The sequence below is a fragment of the Dipodomys spectabilis genome, unplaced genomic scaffold (assembly GCF_019054845.1).
Source record: "Dipodomys spectabilis isolate Male_0828 unplaced genomic scaffold, ASM1905484v1 ptg000098l, whole genome shotgun sequence".
Classification (NCBI taxonomy): Eukaryota; Metazoa; Chordata; class Mammalia; order Rodentia; family Heteromyidae; genus Dipodomys; species Dipodomys spectabilis.
The window spans coordinates 8,826,292-8,847,045 of NW_024870775.1; the positions used below are offsets into that span (position 1 = coordinate 8,826,292).

The 20,754-nt window shown below is 50.2% G+C and overlaps 1 protein-coding gene across 5 annotated transcripts in view; it reads right to left on the bottom strand.

The window, feature by feature from the left end:
* The window catches only part of LOC122113766 (Grid2 interacting protein), a 39,013-nt gene that overhangs the window by 14,661 nt on the left and 3,598 nt on the right, over nt 1-20,754 (bottom strand). For 2 of the 5 annotated variants that reach the window (XM_042686846.1, XM_042686845.1), the window contains exons 2-7: nt 17,723-17,877; nt 6,485-6,733; nt 6,226-6,311; nt 3,565-3,634; nt 3,003-3,097; nt 2,548-2,731 (exon numbers count right to left, since the gene is read on the bottom strand). In XM_042686846.1, the coding sequence (XP_042542780.1) occupies nt 2,548-2,731; nt 3,003-3,097; nt 3,565-3,634; nt 6,226-6,311; nt 6,485-6,733; nt 17,723-17,877 (839 nt within the window). Of the gene's footprint in view, nt 1-2,547; nt 2,732-3,002; nt 3,098-3,564; nt 3,635-6,225; nt 6,312-6,484; nt 6,734-9,156; nt 9,295-15,345; nt 15,388-17,722; nt 17,878-20,754 lie in introns of those variants that run through there. The other 3 variants (XM_042686850.1, XM_042686849.1, XM_042686847.1) reach the window with 3 other exon arrangements.

The following is a 20,754-nucleotide window of genomic DNA, read 5'->3' on the forward strand; positions in this document are numbered from 1 at the left end:
AAAAAATCTGGAAGTAGAGCTGTGGCTCAAATGATTGTGCTAGTCTTGAGCAAAACTGTTCAGGGACAGCCAAAAGGGGATGAAAAAGAGAAACAGCCCACAACTGGACCAATGGATCAACAAAATGTGGTGAATCTATACAACTGAAAATACAAAGAAGTGAGGTGCACATCAAAATTTATGAATGTTAAAATAACTTATACAAGCCAGGCAGTAATGGCTCACACCTGTAATCCCAGCTACTCAGGAGGCTGAGATCTGAGGAGGATTCCAGTTCAAACACAGACTGGGCAGGAAAAGTCCATGTGACTCTTATCTCTAATTAACTACCAAAAAAGCCAGAAGTGGAGCTGTGGCTCATGGTACAGTGCTATCCTTGAGCAAATAAGCTCAGGGACAGCACCCAGGCCACAAATTCAGGCCACAATACTGACATAAAAAATGCATATACGTACATATACATACATACATACATACACACATATGCTAAGTGCAAAAAGACTAGACACAAAAGCCCACACATCATATGATTCCAAGTCATATGAAAGACCAGAATAGGAAAAGCTATCGATACACAAAGTAGTTGCTTTATGTCAGGCATTTTGGAGATGCAATCTTGAAGACTTTTCTTCCTTGTCTGGCTTCAAACCTGTTTCTCTGGATCTCGGCCTTCTGAGTAGCTAGGATTACAAGTGTGAGTCATTGGCTAGGGTTTCTTTCTGTCAGTCCTGGGACTTGAACTCTGGGCCTGGGCGCTGTCCCTCAGCTCTTCAGTTCAAGGTGAGCACTCTACCACTTGAGCCACAGCACCACTTCTGGTTTTCTGGTGGTTAACTGGAGATAAGAATTTCATGGAGGGCTGGGAAGGTGGCTCAGTGGTAGAGCGCTTGCCTTGCATGCCTGAGGCCCTGGGTTCGATTCCCCAGCACCACATAAGCAAAAAGAAAAAAAAGCCGGAAGTGGTGCTGTGGCTCAAGTGGTAGAGCGCTAGCCTTGAGCTGAAGAGCTGAGGGACAGCGCCCAGGCCCTGAGTTCAGGCCCCATGACCGGACCCCCTCCCCCCCAGAAAAAGAATCTCATGGACTTTCCTGCCCAGGCTGGCTTTGAACCTCGATCCTCAGATCTCAGCTTCCTGAGTAGCTAGGATTACAGGTGTGAGCCACCAGCGCCTGGCTTAGGGTTTCTTTTTGATATCAGGAAGTTCTAAAATTGACTATAGTGATGACTGTACCACAACATATTGAATTGTCTGCTTACAAGAATGAATTATATGGTATGTGGATCATAGTTTAACATAACTGTTTAAACAAAAGGGAATTGATTCAAGAGAGACTTGGCACAGAACATGCTAATAACCCCATGGGGTAAGGAGGGGGAGAATACAGCCTGCTACCATTGTGATCCAAAAAGAAAGACCCACGCTGGCACCAGTGGCTTCATACCCTTATGCCTATAATCCTGGTTACCCAGGAGGCTGGGATCTGAGTGAAGATTGAGGCCAAAGTCAGCCTGGACAAAAAAGTCTTTGAGATCCATATCATCCAAAGAACTAGTAGAAACCCAGAAGTAGAGGTGTGGGTCAAGTTATAGAGCACCAGCCTTGAGCAAAAAAGGCTAGTAAGAATGGGAGCCCTTGAGTTCAACCCCCAGTACCAGCATAAGGAGGAAAAAAAACAAAAAACAATAAAAAAATAAACACTGGGTGCTGGTGGCTCATGCCTGTAAATCCTACCTATTCAGGAGGCTGAGATCTGAGGATTGCGGTTCAAAGGCAGCCCAGGCAGGAGAGTCCCTGAGTTTTTTTGTTTTGTTTTGTTTTTTGAGTCCTGGAGCCTGAACTCTGGGTCTGGGTGCTATCCCTCAGCTCTTCAGCTCAAGACTAGCACTCTACCACTTGAGCCACAGCACCACTTCTGGCTTTTTCTGCTTATGTGATACCTAAGGAATCGAACTCAGGGCCTCATGCATGCAAGGCAAGCACTCTACCACTGAGCCACCTTTCCAGCCCCTGTGAGACTCTTATTTCCAATTAACCACCAGAAAACTGAAAGTGGCGCTGAGGCTGAACTGGTAGAGTACTAGCCTTGAGCTGAAGAGCTCAGGGCTAGAGTTCAGGTCCAGAGTTCAAGCCCCATGACTGACAAAAAACAAAAACAAAATCCCAAAACAACCTCCCCAAAAAAACCAAACAAACAAACAAAAAAATAGAACAAAAAACTTCCACTCCCATCCCAAGGGCCTGGCCCATGGCAAGTCTCCACAGTGAGGCTCTCATACGGGTCCACAAAACATTTGTGGCTGCTTCACTCTACAGAGACTATGATTTGTCCACAATCACATGGTGAATCATGTCAGCAGTCAGGGTTTGTTTTAGGGCATTCCTAGCAACCCCCACCTTGGGCCCTTGGTACCAATTGCTGCAATCTTGAATACTTCCCCAAGAGTAGGAGTCTGAGGAGGCCCAGGCCTGGAGACCAGGATGGTGAACCTGGGTTAAGACTTAGGGCCCATCCAGGACAGGTGCCCACCACAGTTCTGTCCATCCACCTGTGCTGGAAGAAGCTCTCAAGGGCACGGCAGACCCCATAGCGTTCGGGGGGCGTGAGCAGATGCTCCAGTTGCTGACTGAAGGTCTTCCCTTGGACTCGGATGCTGGAAGGCAGGATCTCCGCCACCCACTGCAGGGACGTGAGCGCTGACGACCGGTTGGGGGAGTCCAAGGAATCAGAGTCTGAGGAGACCACGGGCAAGGGAAAAATGGGTCATCCAGAGTCCCAGGCAGCTGAGGTGTGTCATGCATGGGGACACACACCTACTGCCTGCAGCTGGGGGCTGGGATAGAGGCAGAGCCCTGAGCAAGGTTTCAACACTGAGCATTGTAGGCTCTACAGCGCCACCCAGGGGAAGCCCAGGGAAGTGCAGCTGTAGATTTGGGGGAAGAGCATGGTCCCCCACTGGAGTTATAAATCATGCATGTATAGGTGATGGCATAAGGGTCTTACCACTGGCAAACGGGACGATCCCTTCTTCCACCACCAGCGTGGGCATTGCGCCACTGCCCTGCAGCATAGACACCACCTTGTCATGAGAGCAGTTCCTGCCAGACAGACATGACACAGGTAAGCCCTGACAGGTGAATCCTCCCATCCTTCCCCAGGAGGCCACACAGAATGTCCACAGCTGGATGGGGACTGCCAGGGCCTTGCCTGTCCTGCTTGTTAACCTTCAGAAGGGAAGCCCTGGGCATTGGGAAGCTTGGTGTGTGGCTACCCTCTGGCCTGGAAGGATTGATTGTTCATCACCAGGCCAAAACTCCCCCTCCAGAGTAAGTCATGAATGGCCCCTCCCATTCTGTTTCTCCAGCATGGGTATATTCTAGTTAGAAGGATGGACTGAAGTCTTAGCCTAATGGACAGAGAGATTCAAGAGTTCCTACTTGAAGAGAGAGATGCTGGGGAATCAAGGGTCCAGAAACAATCAGGACCACAGTTGGGGTGCCTCAAGAGGCAGGAGGATTGGGAGATGGCTCATCATTAAGCTCAGGTGTCCCCAGTGGCCTCTGACCTCATGTCCAGTCCATTGAGGAAGAGGATCCGGTCACCTGACTTGAGAGCAGCATTGTCAGCTGGGCTGCCTGGAAGAAAGAAGACTATACTGGTCAGATGGGCAGGCCTCATCCTGAACCTAGTGGGCCCAGTATGGCCCCAAGGGCCAATTTAAGGATGGCAAAAGACTCATTTCTAAGTATACATTTCATTTGCAAACCAACCAATCAGGATAGATGTAGATACAGATTTTTCTTTTCTTTTTCTTTCTTTTTTTTTTTCAGTACTGAGGACTGAACACAGGGATTTATACTTTCTAGGCAAATAAATAAGCCCATTTTATTTTTTTTTTTTTTTTGTTTGTTTGTTTGTTTTTGTTGGTCATGGGACTTGAACTCTGGGCCTGGGCGCTGTCCCTCAGCTCTTCAGCTCAAGGCAAGCGCTCTACCACTTGAGCTACTGCGCCACTTCCGGTTTTCTGGTGGTTTATTGGAGATAGGAGTCTCACAGTCTCTCCTGCCCGGGCTGGCTTTGAACCGTGATCCTCAGATCTCAGCCTCCTGAGTAGCTAGGATTACAGGCGTGAGCCACCAGCGCCCGGCAGCCCATTTTATTTTTGCCTTTAGTTTTTCAGACAGTCTTGTGCCAACTTGGCTAGGGCTAGCCTTGGACCATGATCATCCTCTTTCTGACTTCCCAAATACCTGGAATAGCTTGGATTATATGTATGAACCATTAGAGGTATGCCACCTAGTTTGGAGTGGCAATTACTCTGACACATGACTAAAAATAACACCTGTTACACTTGGGAATGGCTAGCTAACTCTCATTTTTGCCCTGGTGCTCCCAAAGGTTGTAACTTTCATCTGGAAAGTTGGCTCCTATGGATGTGGATTTTTCTTTCCTGCCTTTAAGTTGTCATTACGCTAAACCTGATTTGGAACCAAGTAGGAGAAATGATAAATGCCTAAATAAAACACTCTCTGATTTGAGTTCTCTCTTGGGCCTGTGGGAAGAGGAAGGAGATCAGGGATGACTTCCTGGGAAGGTAGGATGGAGAGAAGTCTGTTGCCTGGCACCCTAAAGAGGGAGAGGGTTGCCGGGCACTGGTGGCTCATGCATGTAATCCTAGCTACTCAGAAGGCTGAGAGCTGAGCATTACAGTTCAAAGCCAGCCCAGACCAGGAAAGTCTTTGAGACTCTTATCTCCAATAAACCACCAGAAAACTGGCACTGTGGCTCAAGTGGTAGAGCGCTAGCCTTAAGCTGAAGAGCTCAGGGACAGCGCCCAGGCCCAGAGTTTAAGCCCCACAAGTATGGGGTCTCATAGGGTGACTAATCCAGTGTAGCCTTCCTAGAATGGGGGGGAGGGAGCAAGATGCAGGACAAAGCCCACCCCATGCTCTGTGTGATGTTTTCAAGGATGGAGGGTTCAATTTAGGGCCAGGAGAGGTTTCTGAAGATGAGTACTGCTTCCTCCCTCTATAAATCACTATAGGGACAATAAAAGAAGATTCCTCTTTAAGAAGGCTCTGCCTTCTTCAAGACCTCAGTTCCCAGGATCTAGCAGGGTCAGGCTGAGTGTGAGAAGGGGCGGAGGCTACATGGGGGCCTCATAGGCTTTCTGACAAGTTCCCAGGTCATACATAGAGGGTTGGGGGCAGACCCCGGCTCTGTCCTGACTGACTTCAGAGCCAAGAAAATGTCCCCAGCCTCTCCTGTGGACAAGGAAAAGTCTGGATGAACCACAAGGTTGACTTGGCTTTGGGTAAACTTGGAGAAGAGATGCCTCAACCCAGGCCTCTGACCTGAAGCCTCCTTGGTAGGCTTTGAGACCCTTGGAAAACAGAGATTGCTACATGAGATTGCTACCTGAGCAGGTGTTAGGAGGGCGGAATGGATGAACAACCTGTATATAGATAGACAGATAGATAGACAGACACATAAATTGTATATATTACAATATTGTAAAATATATTGTATATACAATATATTGTATATGCTATATATACATATATAGTATATATGCATATGTAGTATATATATACATATATATGTGTGTATATATATATACACATACATACACCTATCTATATATCTGCCAGGCCAGGCACTGATGGCTCACACTTGTAATCCTAGCTACTCAGGAAGCTGAGGCAGAAAAGTCTGAGAGACTCTTATCTCTAATTAACCACAGAAAGCAGGAAGTACAGCTGTGGCTCAAGTGGTAGAGTGCTAGCCTTGAGCAAAAGAAGCTCAAGGAGCTGGGCACTGGTGGCTCACGCCTGTAATCCTAGCTGCTCAGGAGGCTAAGATCTGAGGATCGAGGTTCAAAGCTAGCCCAGGCAGGAAAGTCCATGAGACTCTTATCTCCAATAAACCACTAGAAAACCAGAAGTGGTGCTGTGGCTCAAGTGGTAGAGCGCTCACCTTGAGCTGAAGAGCGCAGGGACAGCACCCAGGCCCAGAGTTCAAGCCCCACAACCAACAAAGAAAAGAAGCAGCAGCTCAGGGACAGTGTCCAGGCCCTGAGTTCAAGCCCCAGTACAGACACAAATCTATCTATCTATCTGTCTATCTATCTATCTAATCTTTACACACACACACACAGGTAAAAGTACTAAGATCCTTCACCCCACCCTAGCTCTTAAGGGCTCAAGACCAGCTGCCCTCTTCTCACCAGGCAGGACAGATTCAATCCACACAGGCCCATGGCCGCGCAGCGTGAAGCCGAAGCTCTTGTTACCCTTGTAGATGCGGACAGTCCTGGGGATAAAGAAAGGGTGGGGTGGGAAACCCGAGGCCCGCAGCCTCCCTGCCTCCAGCTGGAGAGAATGAGGCCAAGGGCTCAGGAGAAGGAGATGTCCCTGTCCGGCTCCTGGTACCTCCCCTGCCCTTCTCGGGGTTGCCCTCCCCGCGTGTCTCGGCGCCCTGGATACCTGCGCGCTCCCCCGGCCCCGACGCGGCCACCCAGTAGCGAGGCGGCCTTGCGCGGGGGCGGCTCGTCCGGGCGGCGCGGCGCGGCGCTGGCGCGCGTGGACACCAGGAGGCGCTCGGGCCGCTCCTCGCTGCGGCTCCGGCGGAGTCGCTGCGCGCCCTGCGCCCTTCGCGCACGGCACAGCTTGCCCAGCAGACCTTGCGACACCACCTCGTCGAAGCGCGCCCGGTGCTTCTTGGGGATGAAGATCCTGTGGGGAGTAGGGGATGGGAGACGAGGGCCACAGATGGCATCGCCACCGCTGCCCAAAGCTGCCTCCGGATCGTCCCCAGGGGTGACCTGGGAAGCTTGTCTCCGTGTGTGTGTGTGTGTGTGTGTGTGTGTGTGTGTGTGTAGGCGCGCGCGCGCACATGCGCGCACGCGCACGTGCACTGGGACTTGACCTCGGGGGGTCTTACGCTCTTAGATTTTTTTGTTTGCTCGGGGTTAATGCTCTACCACTTGAGCCACACGTCCACTTCCAGCGTTTTTGCTAGTTAATTGAGATAAGAGAGTCACGGATTTTTCCTGCCTGGCCTGGCTTTGAACCGCGACCCTCAGATCTCAGCCTCCTGAGTAGCTAGGATTACAGGCGTGAACCACTTGCGCCTGGCTAGCTCTTGTTTTTTAAAATAAGGTCTTGTTAACTTAAAAAAAAAATTAACTGGGCTAGCCTCAAATCTCTATCCTTTTATCTTTGCCTCCTAAGTAGCTAGGATTACAGATATGCAGAGTACCATTCATGGACTGGCTTCCTCTGCCATTTGTACCAGCCAGGCACTGGGGCCCAAAGCTGAAAGGCCTGTGGCTACTGCCTGCCAACGAGTCACGTTGGAGAAGTGGTGGGAGGCCTGGCTCCCATGCATAGTTTACACCCTAGAATGAGTCTTGAGTACCCAGGGGTCTCCTCTTTGAGATTTGCAGTTAGTTCTGAGCCAGAGGTTGGCATCTGGGATGGGTCTGCCAACAGACATAGGGGGTTGCCAACAGCCAAATCACATCTCTGAGTAACAACAGCAGCTAACATCCTGGTGGGCTTCGAGGTCTATGACCAAAGACGCTGAGGCATGAGCGTTTTGTACCTTTCCAGAGCCACACAGCTGGAATCAGAGCCTGGCCTTCCTGCACCTCAACACTGGGCCTCCCTGGCTACATCCCAATGATTTCTTCCCCATTCTTGATTCCATGAGCCAATGTAAAGGGCATGATGGAGAACAAGGAGACAAAAGGGGTCAATAGCTTTGCAAGTCCCTATTCCCAGCTTCTCTGTATCTTTCCAGAGCACAGAGTTTCCTCAGCCTCAGTGGGGAAGATGAGTAAAACCACAAAGCAAGACCAGCAGAGTAAGCTGCCTGGTGGGAGGGGACAAGGGGTCACTCTCTCCCCATGGCATGCAGTGGCCCTACCTCTTCAGGTCTCAGTGTTCCAAATGACCAAAAGTCCAGAATGAACGGCCAGCTAGGAGCCTCTCCTCACCCACCCTTGGTGATCCCTGCATATCTAAAGCCTCAGCCTTCTCTCTCTGGCTTCCATACTCCCCATTCCCTCCTGGTCTCGTGGGGAGGGAAGACAAGCCTTTGACTGTCTAGTCTCACATCAGGAGCTCCAATTCTCAGGCTCTGCAGGGGATCAGTCCCCTAGCCCAACCTAGAAAGGAACCAGATGACCCAGCCCAGTGCCACCCTTCATCCAGCAACAAGAAGAAAAGATTCTGCCTCCCCCACTGCTGGAGGAACTAGGCTGAGTCACCAATTGGGCAGGTGGAAGGAGTCTGGTTGGCCAGTTTTCTGCTTGGCACCCTGGGGGCTGGGCTAAAGGCCAGGGCTGTGCTGTAAGCCAGACACCCTTCCTGGCTTGTGAGACCTCTCCATGCATCTGGGTCTGGCAACTCCAGGTCTGCACTGAATTGACTAAAGTCATCACAGCCAAGTGCAGTAGAACCGAATTGATAATAGCAATGGTATCCCTGGGCTTCTCTGCATGTGACAGTCCAGCAAAAGGTGCCCAGGTCTCCTGAGTCCCTGTGATGCCAACAAGCCTGAGGCCCAGGGCTCACAATGATCTTGCACTCAGTGTCTGTTCTACTATGGGGTTCCCCTAGAATCTCCATTCTCTCACTGCTCTAGCCAAGCCTCTTCACTTCGCCCTTGAACATGAGCAGCCAAAGTGAACTAGTGGGAATAGAAGAGAGGGCAAATGTGCCCTGGTTCACTGGATAGCATCAGCTTGGGCTGTGAGCGGCAGTGGAGAGGGTGGACGGGTCGTGCCTTCCAATCGCAGGACCCAATGTATTAGATTGTCACCCAGAGCAATGGACTCCAGCCTTGGCTCCATCCTGTTCCCTCCACCACTGCGGGAAAGGGAGAGGGCTTTTCTATCCTAGCCCTTTGATCTAACAACTCCTAGCGCTGCGCTGAGTTCACCTAACACCAAACACCCAAACCTCTATTGTATCCACCCACTTTATTTCCACCATCCCCAGTTCCTGGGCTCCTAGACACCGTGGGTGTCTAGCCCAGGGCAAGGAAGCCCCTCCAGGCCCCAGCCCCACCCACTTTCGCTCAGGTCCCTGGAGGATCCGTTGCGCCCAGGGCGCACGGTTCCCAAGGACGCGAGGCGCGGCGCGGAAGCTACCTAAAGTGCCGAGAGAAGCCCTGGTCCTTCCCCATCTGGATCCGGGATGATGGCGCGGCAGGTGCTGATGGGCACGGGGCGGCGGAACCCACGAGCGGAGCGAGGGCACCGCGCGACTCCACACGCCTGTGCCCGGCTAGCGCGCGCGCGGCCCCTCCCGAGACGTCCTGGCCCGTGGTCCTGCGCCCGCCCCCTCGCGGCGGCCACGCCCCACCAACACGCCCACTTACAGGTCACGCCTCTCCCAGCCACGCCCCTCCCAACCCTGTCCCTTCCATTCCCAGTCTAGGCGCGCTACAGCTCTCTGGAGGTGGGAGGGGGGACGGGGTCGGATGCAATCTCCTTTCCTTGGCTCCGTCTGTTTCTCTCTGCAGGAGCTGCCCAGTGATCCTCAACACCCCTAGTGTAGCCAGAGAGTTCAGGGGAAGCCCTCACTGCCTTCTGTAGATCATAAGATTTTTCTTTTCTTTTTCTTCTCTCCCTCCCTCCCTCCCTTCCTTTTTCTTTTCTTTCTTTCTTGTTTTGCAGGTCCCAGGGCTTGAACGCAGGACCTGGGCACTATCTCTGAGCTTTCAATGCCACTCTGGCCTTTTCTGAGAAGTTTATTGGAGATAAGAGTCTCCTAGACTTTCCTGCCCAGGCTGGCTTCAAATCATAATCCTCAGATCCCAGCCTCCTGAGTAGCTAGGATTGATTACAGAGATGAGCCACCAGTACCTGCATCCAGCATCCTAAGAAGGCTTTCTCTCTCTTTCTTTCTCTTTTTTTTCTTTCTCTTTCTTTCTTTCTTTTCTTTTCTTTCTCTTTCTCCTCTTCCTCCTCCTCCTTCTTTCTTCTTCTTCTTCTTTTTTTGTCAGTTGTGGGACTTGAACTCTGGGCCTGAGTGCTGTCCCTCAGTACTTTAGCTCAAGGGGAGTGCTCTACCTCTTGAGCCACAGTGCCACTTGCAGTTTTCTGGTGGTTTATTAGAAATAAGAATCTTGGGGCTGGGAAGGTGGCTCAGTGGTAGAGTGCTTGCCTTGCATGCATGAGCCCTTGGGCTCGATTCCTCAGCACCACGTAAGCAGAAAAAGCTGGAAGTGAGGCTGAGGCTTAAGTGGTAGAGCGCTAGTCTACAGCTGAAGAGCTGAAGGACAGCGCCCAGGCCCAGAGTTCAGGCCCCATGACTGACAAAAAGAAAGAAAGAAAAAGAAATAAGAGTCTCAAGAACTCTCCTGCCCTGGCTGGCTTTAAACCATGATCTTCAGATCTCAGACTCCTGAGTAGCCAAGATTACAGGTGTGAGCCACAGGTGCCTGGCCCTAAGGAGGTTTTCTAGAGAAGCTGGCCATTGTTTCCAGAGCTCAGAGAGAAACCTTCCCTACCTACCCAGTTGAAGAGGTTGGAGAGGGAGGCCTTGACTGTCACATTCCAGAGCAGTGTGTGTGTGTGTGTGTGTGTATGTCCATACTAGTGTTTATAGACTCAAAAGGGATGTGGAGAAACCCCTAAGAGCTTGTCACTCCAAGGGAGGGGTGACATTGGGAGGAGGCCCAGGAAAGCCATTAGGTAGGATAAGTGGCTAGATTTGAAAACATAAGGAATGGGCTGGGAAGGTGGCTCAGTGGTAGAGCGCTTGCCTTGCATGCCTGAGGCCCTGGGTTCGATTCCTCAGCACCACATAAGCAAAAAGAAAAAAGCCGGAAGTGGCGCTGTGGCTCAAGTGGCAGAACGCTAGCCTTGAGCTGAAGAGTTGAGGGACAGCGCCCAAGCCCAGAGTTCAGGCCCCGCAACCGGACCCCCCCCCAAAAAAAGTAAACATAAGGAAGTAGAGAGTGAGTACAAGCAAGGAAGAGGCAGGGACAACTTCCAGATGAGAAAGGGAGCCTCTCTGATAAAGACAGTGCCCTGTTAGAGGAGAAAGGAGAAAAAGTGCTGGGAAAATATCTGAATCATTCAGGGCCTCAAGTCAGATGCAAGAGCAGATGCCAGACACCTGCTCTGTACGGTCATTCCTGCCAATCCAGAGGCCTGAGTGTGAGAGAGGACCAAATTCTGGGATCTGAGGAGCCGGCAAGTCAATCCCAGGAAGGACACAGCAGAGCTGACATCCTGACCCTCATGACACTGCCACACTGCCTGGAGCTCTTAGGGTGGCATTTCTCCCTGGTGGCAGCAGGAAGCCAGTCAGTGCCAATGCCCTTCCATGCCACACAATCCCCACATCCTGTCTTCTCCCTTGCCAGAGAGAGCAATGTCTGAATACCCTCACGGTGAACACAGCTCTCAGACCTCTGCAGGGCTACAGCATTCCATCAGGATGGAGCCATTTCTGATGTTCTGTGCCAGATGCAATGGCCCAGAACCAGGCCTTTCCAAAGGCCATAAAAACTGTCCTCCAGGCTAAGGACAGACACATAGAGCAAATGTTCATGCTGGATTTCAGACACATTGCCTCAAGACCAGGTCCTTGTAGGAAGTTAGAGCCTCAGATGGGGCCAGCTGCTGGCATACCAGGCCAGGTGACCCAAGCATCAGGAGCAGTGCCAGGGGACAGGCCATAGCTGGACTTCTCCGAAGGGACTACTTCAATGAGAAAACACTGCCAAAGAGTATTCCAGGGCAATAGTTCTCCATCACGGTGATTTTTGTCACCCCACACTCCTCAGCAAGCTTTTGTTATTGTCTAGAGATATTTTCAGTTGTTGAACAATGACATCCAGGGCTGGGAGTATGGCTTAGTGGTAGAGTGTTTGCTTAGCATTCATGAAGCCCTGGATTCAATTCTTTTTTTTGGGAGGGGGGGCGGGGGTCCAGTCGTGGAGCCTGAACTCTGGGCCTGGGTGCTGTCCCTCAGCTCTTCAGCTCAAGGCTATCGCTCTACCACTTGAGCCACAGCTCCAATTCCGGCTTTTTTTCTTTTTGCTTATGTGGTGCTGGGGAATCAAACCCAGGGCCTCTTGCATGCAAAGGCAAGCGCTCTACCACTGAGCCACCTTCCCAGCCCCATAGATTCAATTGTTTAGTAACACATAAACAGAAAAAGCTGGAAGTGTTACTGAGGCTCAAGTGGTAAAGTGCTAGCCTTGAGCAAGAGAGGCTCAGGGACAGTGTCCAGGCCCTGAGTTCAAGCCCCAGGACTGGCATGAGAGAGAGAGAGAGAGAGAGAGAGAGAGAGAGAGAGATGACATCTGGCCAGGTGCCAGTGGCTCACGGGTGCCAGTGGCTCACACCTGTAATCCTAACTACTCAGGAGGCTAATATCTGGAGGTTCAAAGGAGGAACAAGGTTCAGAGCCAGCCAAACAGACAAATCTGATAAACTTTTAGCTCCAACTAACTCGTAAAAAGCTGGAAGCAAAGGTGTGGCTCAAGTGGTAAAAAGTGCCAGCCTTGGGCAAAAAAGCTAAGCAAGAGTGAGAAGCCCTGAGTTCAAGCCAGTACACACACACACACACACACACACACACACACACACACACACACACACACGAAAAGAAAAGAGTTGTGCTACTGGCATGTAGTGAGTAGAGGTCTACAAGCCCAGGATGGCTCCAAACAATAAAATGGCAGACCCAAAATACAAACAGTGCCACATTGAGAAATCTGTCTGCTCCTGAGGGAAAAAAAAAAGATCCTCTCTAAGTGACACCAACACTGACTGAGGACATACTATCGTCTCTTCTCTCAGTACCAGTTTATAAAATTCTCCTGAAAAAGAACTTGCCACAGTTGAGCACTGTGGCTTATGCCTGTAATTTCTAGCTACTCAGGAGGCCAAAATCTGAGGATCATGGTTCGAATCCAACCCAGGCAGGAAAGTCCCTGAGACTTTTAGCTCCAATGAACCACTATAAAACTGGAAGTAGAACTGGGGCTCAAGTGATAGAGCACTGGCCTTGAGCACAAAAATTCAGGGACAGTGCCCAGACCCTGAGTTCAAGCCCCAGCACTGGTACCAAAAACAACCCAAACCAAAACAAGCAAACCTTGCCACTGAGCAGTAGAGATGAAGGTGCAGATGGTCCCTCCCCATCCCCACATCCTCAGCAAATCCCTTTTCTACTTATGGTCTGAAAAGTTTATTTTTGTGGTTTCCTATTAAGAACTCTTGTAGGAACACATAGGTCTGACCAGCCCTATTTAACAAACTGTAAAGGTCAATTAGCCTACTTAACGTGGTTCCGTAACAAGAGAACCCAGTGTTGCCCTCCCCCTCCTCATCTATTCCCTGTACCTCTAGTTGCTTTTTGGTTCCCTCCTGGCCATGGCACACTTTCCAAACTGCCTGGCCTGGCCTAATTAGAAAGCCATTTTGTCACTTAATCAGACTGAGTTTCCTTTGGGGATGGGCCCAAATTAGGCTTCTTTTTTCTTTTATGCCAGGCCCTGGGGCTTGTAGTTAGGACCTGAGTGCCATCTCTTAGCTTTTTTTTTTCTTTTTTTCTCTCTCATGACTAGTGCTCTATCACTTGAACCACAGCTCCACTTCCATCTTTTTGGTGGTTAATTGAAGATAAGGTTGTCACAGTCGGGCAATGGTGTAACCCTAGCAACTCAGGAGGTGGAGATCTGAGGATCATGATTTCAAAGCCAGCCCAGGCAGGAAAGTCCGAGAGACTCTTATCTCCAATTAATCACCAGAAAACTGGAAGTGGCACTGTGGCTCAAGTGGTAGAGCACTCACCTTGAGCTGAAGAGCTGAGGGATAGCGCCCAGGCCCTGAGTTTAAGTTCCATGACTGACCAAAAAAGTGTCACAGACTTTCCTGCGGAGATTGATCTTGTGTCACAATCCTTAGATCTCATCCTTCTGGGTGGCTAGAACTACAGGCATGAGCCACTGGTTCCCCAAGATGATTCTTTTCTACACTGACCTGTCACAGTTCACCACAGTTCAGCCCAAAGGCACCTGGACATGTTCCGCATCTGTGTTGTCCCAGATAGCACCTAAGGGCCATACAGAGCTAGTGCTTCAGTCGCAACCAATGAAAATAAGCTGGACTCTTTAGAGACAGGGTTTCACTATGTAGCCCAGTCTGACCTGGAACTCTTGATCCTCCTGTCTTTGCCTCCTGAGTGCTGAAATTATAGGTGCGTGCTACTACACCTGGCTTGGGTAGAACTTTAACATGTACTTCATCATCTGTTCCTCTTTGGCTGTGTTAACCTTTCATTTAAATCTGTCTCTCCTCCATGTGGGGTCTTCCCTAAGCAATAGTTCCCAGTGCCCCACACCCATTCCATGCTGGCATTATCGGGTTCGGAGTGTGACTGTGACTCTACCCTTGTCCTCTGTGGCTAGAAGCCCAGTTTTGATGAACTTTCCCTGGGGACTGTCCATGCCTCTTCACAGAACCCACGATCCTCACCGTCTGAGCTACAGTGCAGACACCTGCTGTCTCCAGAAAGAACAGGAGCCTGTGGGGATTCTGGGGAGAGGGTGGGTGGGTGACTTAGCCATGGGCTGCCCACCAGGCCTGAGAATCACAGTTAGCTGTGGCAATGTCCCTTCTGCAACCCCTCTGAGCCCTTCCTGAAGATGCTGTAATTGTATCTCTGGATCGCCTGGAGCCCACTGGCAACTGGCCAGCCTGGGAAGGGAGGGGGGATGTAGGGAAGTAGGGGGAGGGTTGTGATGTCAGGGTTCGGTGGCTGAAGCCCCTGCTTGCCAGCCTCACCCTCTGCACCATCCCCCACCTCCAGCAGCCTCCCCTTAATTTTCCTGTCACACTTGACACCCGCTGACAACACAGCTGTTCTTCTTTGCTCAGGGGCTGTGCCCTGAGCATGCTGAGGGCATGGGACATTCCCTAGGTGCTCGGGATCTAAATCGAGCCCCCTCCCCCCCCACCCCCGCCCCTTCCTCCCTTCCTGACCCGCTGTGGATAGATCGCCTGGGGACAGGAAAGCAACCCGGAGAGGTGTGGGACAGACGCCAGGCAGCACGGAGGAGACACCAGGGGGCCTGGGAGGGACTCCAAGCCTCCAAGCCGAGTGTGGCAGCCAGGAAGACCATCCTGCCAAGTTCCCCGGGGCAGAACCTCCCAGGACCAGCCTGGGCAGGGCGGGTGGGTACGGGGTGGTGCCCATCCATCCCCTCCCAGGCAGCCCTCGGCGCTGAGCACCACCCCGGAGCCAAATTCAGCTCTAGCAAGAACTTTTTCTTATTGTTATTATTGTCAGTGTTCATTAACCTTCCCCTTACTCACCCTAGGCAGCTCATGGTAGCCGGTGTCGGTGGCCTCCGGTGCTCGGCTCGGGCTGCGCCCTCTCTCCCTCCCGGGCGGAGGTGGGGGACCGAGTGGCCAGCCCCGTCCCTGACATTGGCCAGGCCCAGAGGGAGGGGCAGGCTGCGGGGTGACTGGCAGCGAGGGGAGGGGGCGGGCTGAGCCGCGGAATGGGGGCGGGGCGGGGACAGCCTCAGGCTCTGAAGGTGTTTAGGGGGGCTGTGGGGTGGGGGAGAAAGCCTGGCAAGACCCAGGCAGAACAACTCTCAGAAGGAGCCTGATGGGAAGTTGTCCACACAGTGGAGCCCACAAGGCATGAAGGTGGGCTGGGGTGATCCCTGGGGCCACCTGTGGTCACCCCAGGTGAGAACCCAACAGTACTATCATGATTTTTTCCTTTCTAACTAACAAACTTAATGGTGAGTCTAAGGCAAAGCTGACCTGGTTCTACGTCCTGTGATGGCAACTAGTTGGCTGTGTGGTTTCTGGCCAGTCTCTGAACCTCTCTGAGATTAGTAGTGTGGCACAGAGTGAATTTAGTGACCCAGTGTCCCATCAGGACCTAGTGAGGTCTTAGCACATACCTTTCACCGTCATCAAAGAGCATAGTGGCTCACAATTTTATTTTAATTAATTAATTAATTTTTGCTGGCCCTGGGGCTTGAATTCTGGGCCTGGACACTGTCCATAAGCTTCTTTGGCTCAAGGCTAGCCACTTAAGCCACAGCCCCGCCTTCTGGCTTTTTCTAAGTAGTTTATTGGAGACAAGAGTCTCACGGACTTTCTTGACCAGGCAGGCTTCAAACCACAATCCTCAGATCTCAGCCTCCTGAGTAGTTAAAATTACAGATATTGAGTCACTTGTGCCTGGCAAGTGGCTCATGCTTTTAATCCCACCTACTTAAGAGGAAGAGATGGGAAGATCGAGGTTCTAAGCCTGCCCAACCCAAAAAGGGGAATCCTTATTTGGAAAAATAACTAAACTAAAATAAAAAAAAATTCTGGGTGTGTTTCTCAAGTAGTAGAGTATCTGCCTAGCAAACATGAGGTTCTGAGTTCAAACCAGTATTGCCAAAATTAAATAAAATATAATAAAGGCACCCAAAGGGCAGAAAACAACAACTTCTTGTAGGATGAGGGTGAATGTCATGATTCACAGCACCTAAGCGTCCTGCCTTCACATTGCACCATTGGTCCCTCTTTGTAAAGAACCCAGAGCCAGTGGCTTACACCTGTAATCCTACCTACTCAGCAGGCAGAGATCTGGTGGATCAAAGTGTAAGGCCAGCCCAGGCAGAAAGTTCATTAGAGTCCAACTTCATTATTATTATTATTATTAGATCATTTCTTTCTTTTTTTTTTTTTTTTTTTGTTGGTTGTGGGGCTTGAACTCTGGGCCTGGGCGCTGTCTCTCAGCTCTTCATCTCAAGGCTAGTGCTCTACCACTTGAGCTACAGCACCACTTCTGGTTTTCTGGTGGTTTATTGGAGATGAGTTTCACGGACTTTCTTGCCCAGGCTGGCTTTGAATCGTGATTCTCAGATCTCAGCCTCCTGAGTAGCTAAGATTACAGGCATGAGCCACCAGCGCCTGGCTATTTTTATTATTATTATTATTATTATTTGATCAGTCATGGTACTTGAACTCTGGGCCCGGGCTCTATCCCTCAGCTCTTCAGCTCAAGGCAAACATTCTACCACTTGAGCCACAGTGCCACTTCCAGTTTCTAGTGGTGTATTGGAGCTAGGAGTCTCAAGGACTTTCTTGCCCAGGCTGGCCTTGAATCCTGATCCTCAGATCTCAACCTCTGAGTAGCTAGGATTACAACCATGAGCTACCAGCACCTAGCACAGTTCCATCTTCAAAATAATAAGCAGGAAGTGGTGCTGTGGCTCAAGTGGTAGAGCTCTAGCCTTGAGCTGAAGAGCTAAGGGACAGCTCCCAGGCCCAGAGTTCAAGCCCCACAACTGACAAAAAAATAATAATAATAAGCAAAAATCAGGACCAGAGACAGGACTCAAGTGGTAAGAGAGCCAGCCTACAAACCCCAGTACTGCCATAAAAACAAACAAACCAAAACTACCCAGGAGTATTTTGGTATCCTGTTGGGAGATTGGCACCAAGCGGGTGACATGACATCATGAATGTGTCCTCTCTCAGGTCACTGCCCTGCACTGGTCACCATCCTGTAGGACGAGGCCCTGGCATTTAGTAACACCAACAGTTGCCTTCCCTGAGTGGTCTTTCTGGGCAGCATCTCCCCAAGCTGGCAGAATGTTCTGAGCTGGTGATGGGAGGGCGGCCAGTTCAGTGTGACGCTCACCCAGTCTCTGCCCATTTTGGGCCCCATCAGAAGTACCTGAGGTTATCCAGGAGTGGCCCCCATGCCTCTCCGGGCAGTGCCAACGTGAGAGCCCACACCAGTTCATCCACCCGCTGTTCAGCTGCAAACTGTTTTAGAGCGATGAACACTTGCTCCTTGGCAATGGGCTGGTCCCCCAAGATTTCATCCACCTGCAAGGAAGGATCCAAGGCAAAACTGTACAGATTTCCCCTTTCCCCACCTCTTCCTCCCTCAGTTTATCTCCATAGGGTAACTGACATGGGGAGCACTTTGCCCACAGGACTTTATTTCCAAATTTATGGCTTCCCCCTTTGTTATTTTCCTTTTTAAATCCAAGCAGAGTTGATAGAAACGAAGACTTGCAGGAAAGCAGTTTACAGGAGGGACAGTGCACAGTATCAATGTGGGTTGTGAAATTATGGAATCAGGATCCAAATCCAGGGATGGCCATTGTAATAAAAATTCTAAGGATCAAAGGAGAGCTGGGTGTGGTGGTGTATTCCTGTAGTCCTAGAGTTCTGGAAGCTGTTGCAGAAGAGTCCAGGCCAGCCTAGGATACTTGTTGGAAGGAGGGAAGAAAATAAGGAAGGGAGATAGGAAATAAGGAAGAAAGGAAGGGAGAAAAGAAAGAAGGAAGGGAGGGAGAGAGAGGGAGAAGAAAGGAAGGAAGGAAAGGAAAAAAAGGAGGAAGGCAGGGAAGGTAAAAAGGAAGCAGAGAGTAGGGGAAGGAGGGAGGGAAGGAAAGATCAAATGAATCAATACAAGAGCTTATACATGTGACAGGCCCTCACTAATTGCTAGTTACTATTATTATAATACTATGCTGGGTTCTACGGCACTGCTGTGAGGTCCCACAGAGAACATCCTGGCTCCATAAAAATGCTATACAGCACATATTCCAGTGTTGAATTTTGACTTTCTCAGCTCTCCCTCCTGGGTTTTGTTTTTTTTCTCCATGCACATCTATTCAGAGGATTCTGTGGCCATCAAACATGAACCTGCAGATATACACATTTCTGGAATGTAGCCCTGTGTGTGTGTGTGTGTGTGTGTGCGCGCGCGCATGCACGCACGCACGCGTGCGCACGTGTATGCATGCACAGTGGTACTGGGGCTTGAACTTAGGGCCTGGGCACTGTCCCTTAGCTTTTTCGCTCAAGGCTAGTGCTGTACCACTAGAACCACAACTCTATTTCTAGCTTTTTGCTGTTTATATGGAGTCTCACAAACATTGCTTCCCAGGCTGTCCTTGAACTTAGATCCTTAGATCTCAGGCTTCAGAGTAGCTAGGGTATAGGTGTGAGCCATCGGTGCCCAGCTAGTCAACCTTGGTCTGAGTCTTCAGCACTGATTATGTGAACCAAAAATCAGTTCCTATAAATTCCTTTCCTGCCTGTCAGTGAAGTCAACATCCATTTTTGTTTGTTTCTTTTTCATTTACATTACTAGAGTATGAACTCAGTGCCTTCCATTTGCTGGGCAGGTACTCTACCACTTGAGCCACCTCATCAGCACTTTTTGAGTTTTGGTTATTTTTTTTTTGGGGGGGGGTCCAATTGTGGGGCCTGAACTCTGGGCCTGGGCGCTGTCCCTCAGCTCTTCAGCTCAAGGCTAGCGCTCTGCCACTTGAGCCACAGCACCACTTCCAGCTTTTTTTTTTTTCTTTTTGCTTATGTGGTGCTGAGGAATCAAACACAGGGCCTTAAGCATACAAGGCAAGTGCTCTACCACTGAGCCACCTTCCCAGCCCTGAGTTTTGGTTATTTTTGAGGAAAGGTTTTGTTTTGTCAGTCCTGGGGCTTGAACTCACAATCTTGGAGCTGTCCCTGAGCTTTTGTGTTCAAGGCTAGCTCTCTACTATTTTGAGCCACAGACCCACTTCTGGCTTTTTGTGATTAATTGGGGATAAGGAATCTCACAGACTTTCCTGCCCCAGCTGGCTTTGCACTGAAATCCTCAGATATCAGCCTCCTGAGCAGCTAGGATTATAGGCTTGAGCCACCAGCACCCAATCACATTTTTTTAAAATAGTTGGGCCAACCTGGACTGTGATCTTCCTACTTGGGCATCTTTGTGTCTCAGGGACAATAGGAATGATGCCACCACATCCAACACGGAGATGGACATTCTCATGTGTTTTGCTCAAGTTAGCTTCAAACCTCTATCTTCCTGCCACCTGCTACTCATTTGCTCCCCAGATCTAAATAAACTCACCCCATTAGGGAGCCTTTCCTGACTACTCTTTCAAAGTAGTGTCTTTTACTTTCTCCTGTACTCCATTCCCTTACTGGTCATTTTTTGGAATTTTGCATTTATCTACTTGTCCATTTGTTTTTGTTTTTGTTTTTTTGGGTCTGGTCGTGGGGCCTGAACTTTGGGCCTGGGCGCTGTCCCTCAGCTCAAGGCTAGTGTTCTGCCACTTGAGCCACAGCACCACTTCCAGCTTTTTTCTTTTTGCTTATGTGGTGCTGAGGAATCAAACCCAGGGCCTCAGGCATGCAAGGCAAGTGCTCTACCACTGAGCCACCTTCCCAGCCCCATATACTTTATTTATTTATTTAGTGGGTCATGGGGCTTGAACTCTGGGCCTGGGTACTGTCCCTCAGCTCTTCAGTTCAAGGCTAGCACTCTATTGCTTGAGCCACAGAACCACTTCCTCCATTTGTTGATTGTTGTGTTAGTTGTAAGAGACCAGGCTCCTTGTTAGTGTTGGTGCATGCATGTATATGTGTGTGTGTGTGAGAGAGAGACAGAGAGAGAGAGAGGAAGAGAGAGAGAGAGAGAGAGAGAGAGAGACTAGGGATTGGACCACTTGGAAGTTGGCCCTCTACCTTTTGAGCCATACTCCCATGACTTTTTGCTTTGTTTTTCAAGTACATTATGCTTTTCCCTGGGCCACCCTTGGACTATGAACTTCCTACCTCTGCCTCCTGAGTAGCTGGGATTATAGATATGTGTTTGATTTTTTTTTTTTTTTTTTTGTTGGTTGTGGGGCTTGAACACTGGGCCTGGGTGCTGTCCCTTATGTCTTCAGCTCAAGGCGAGCG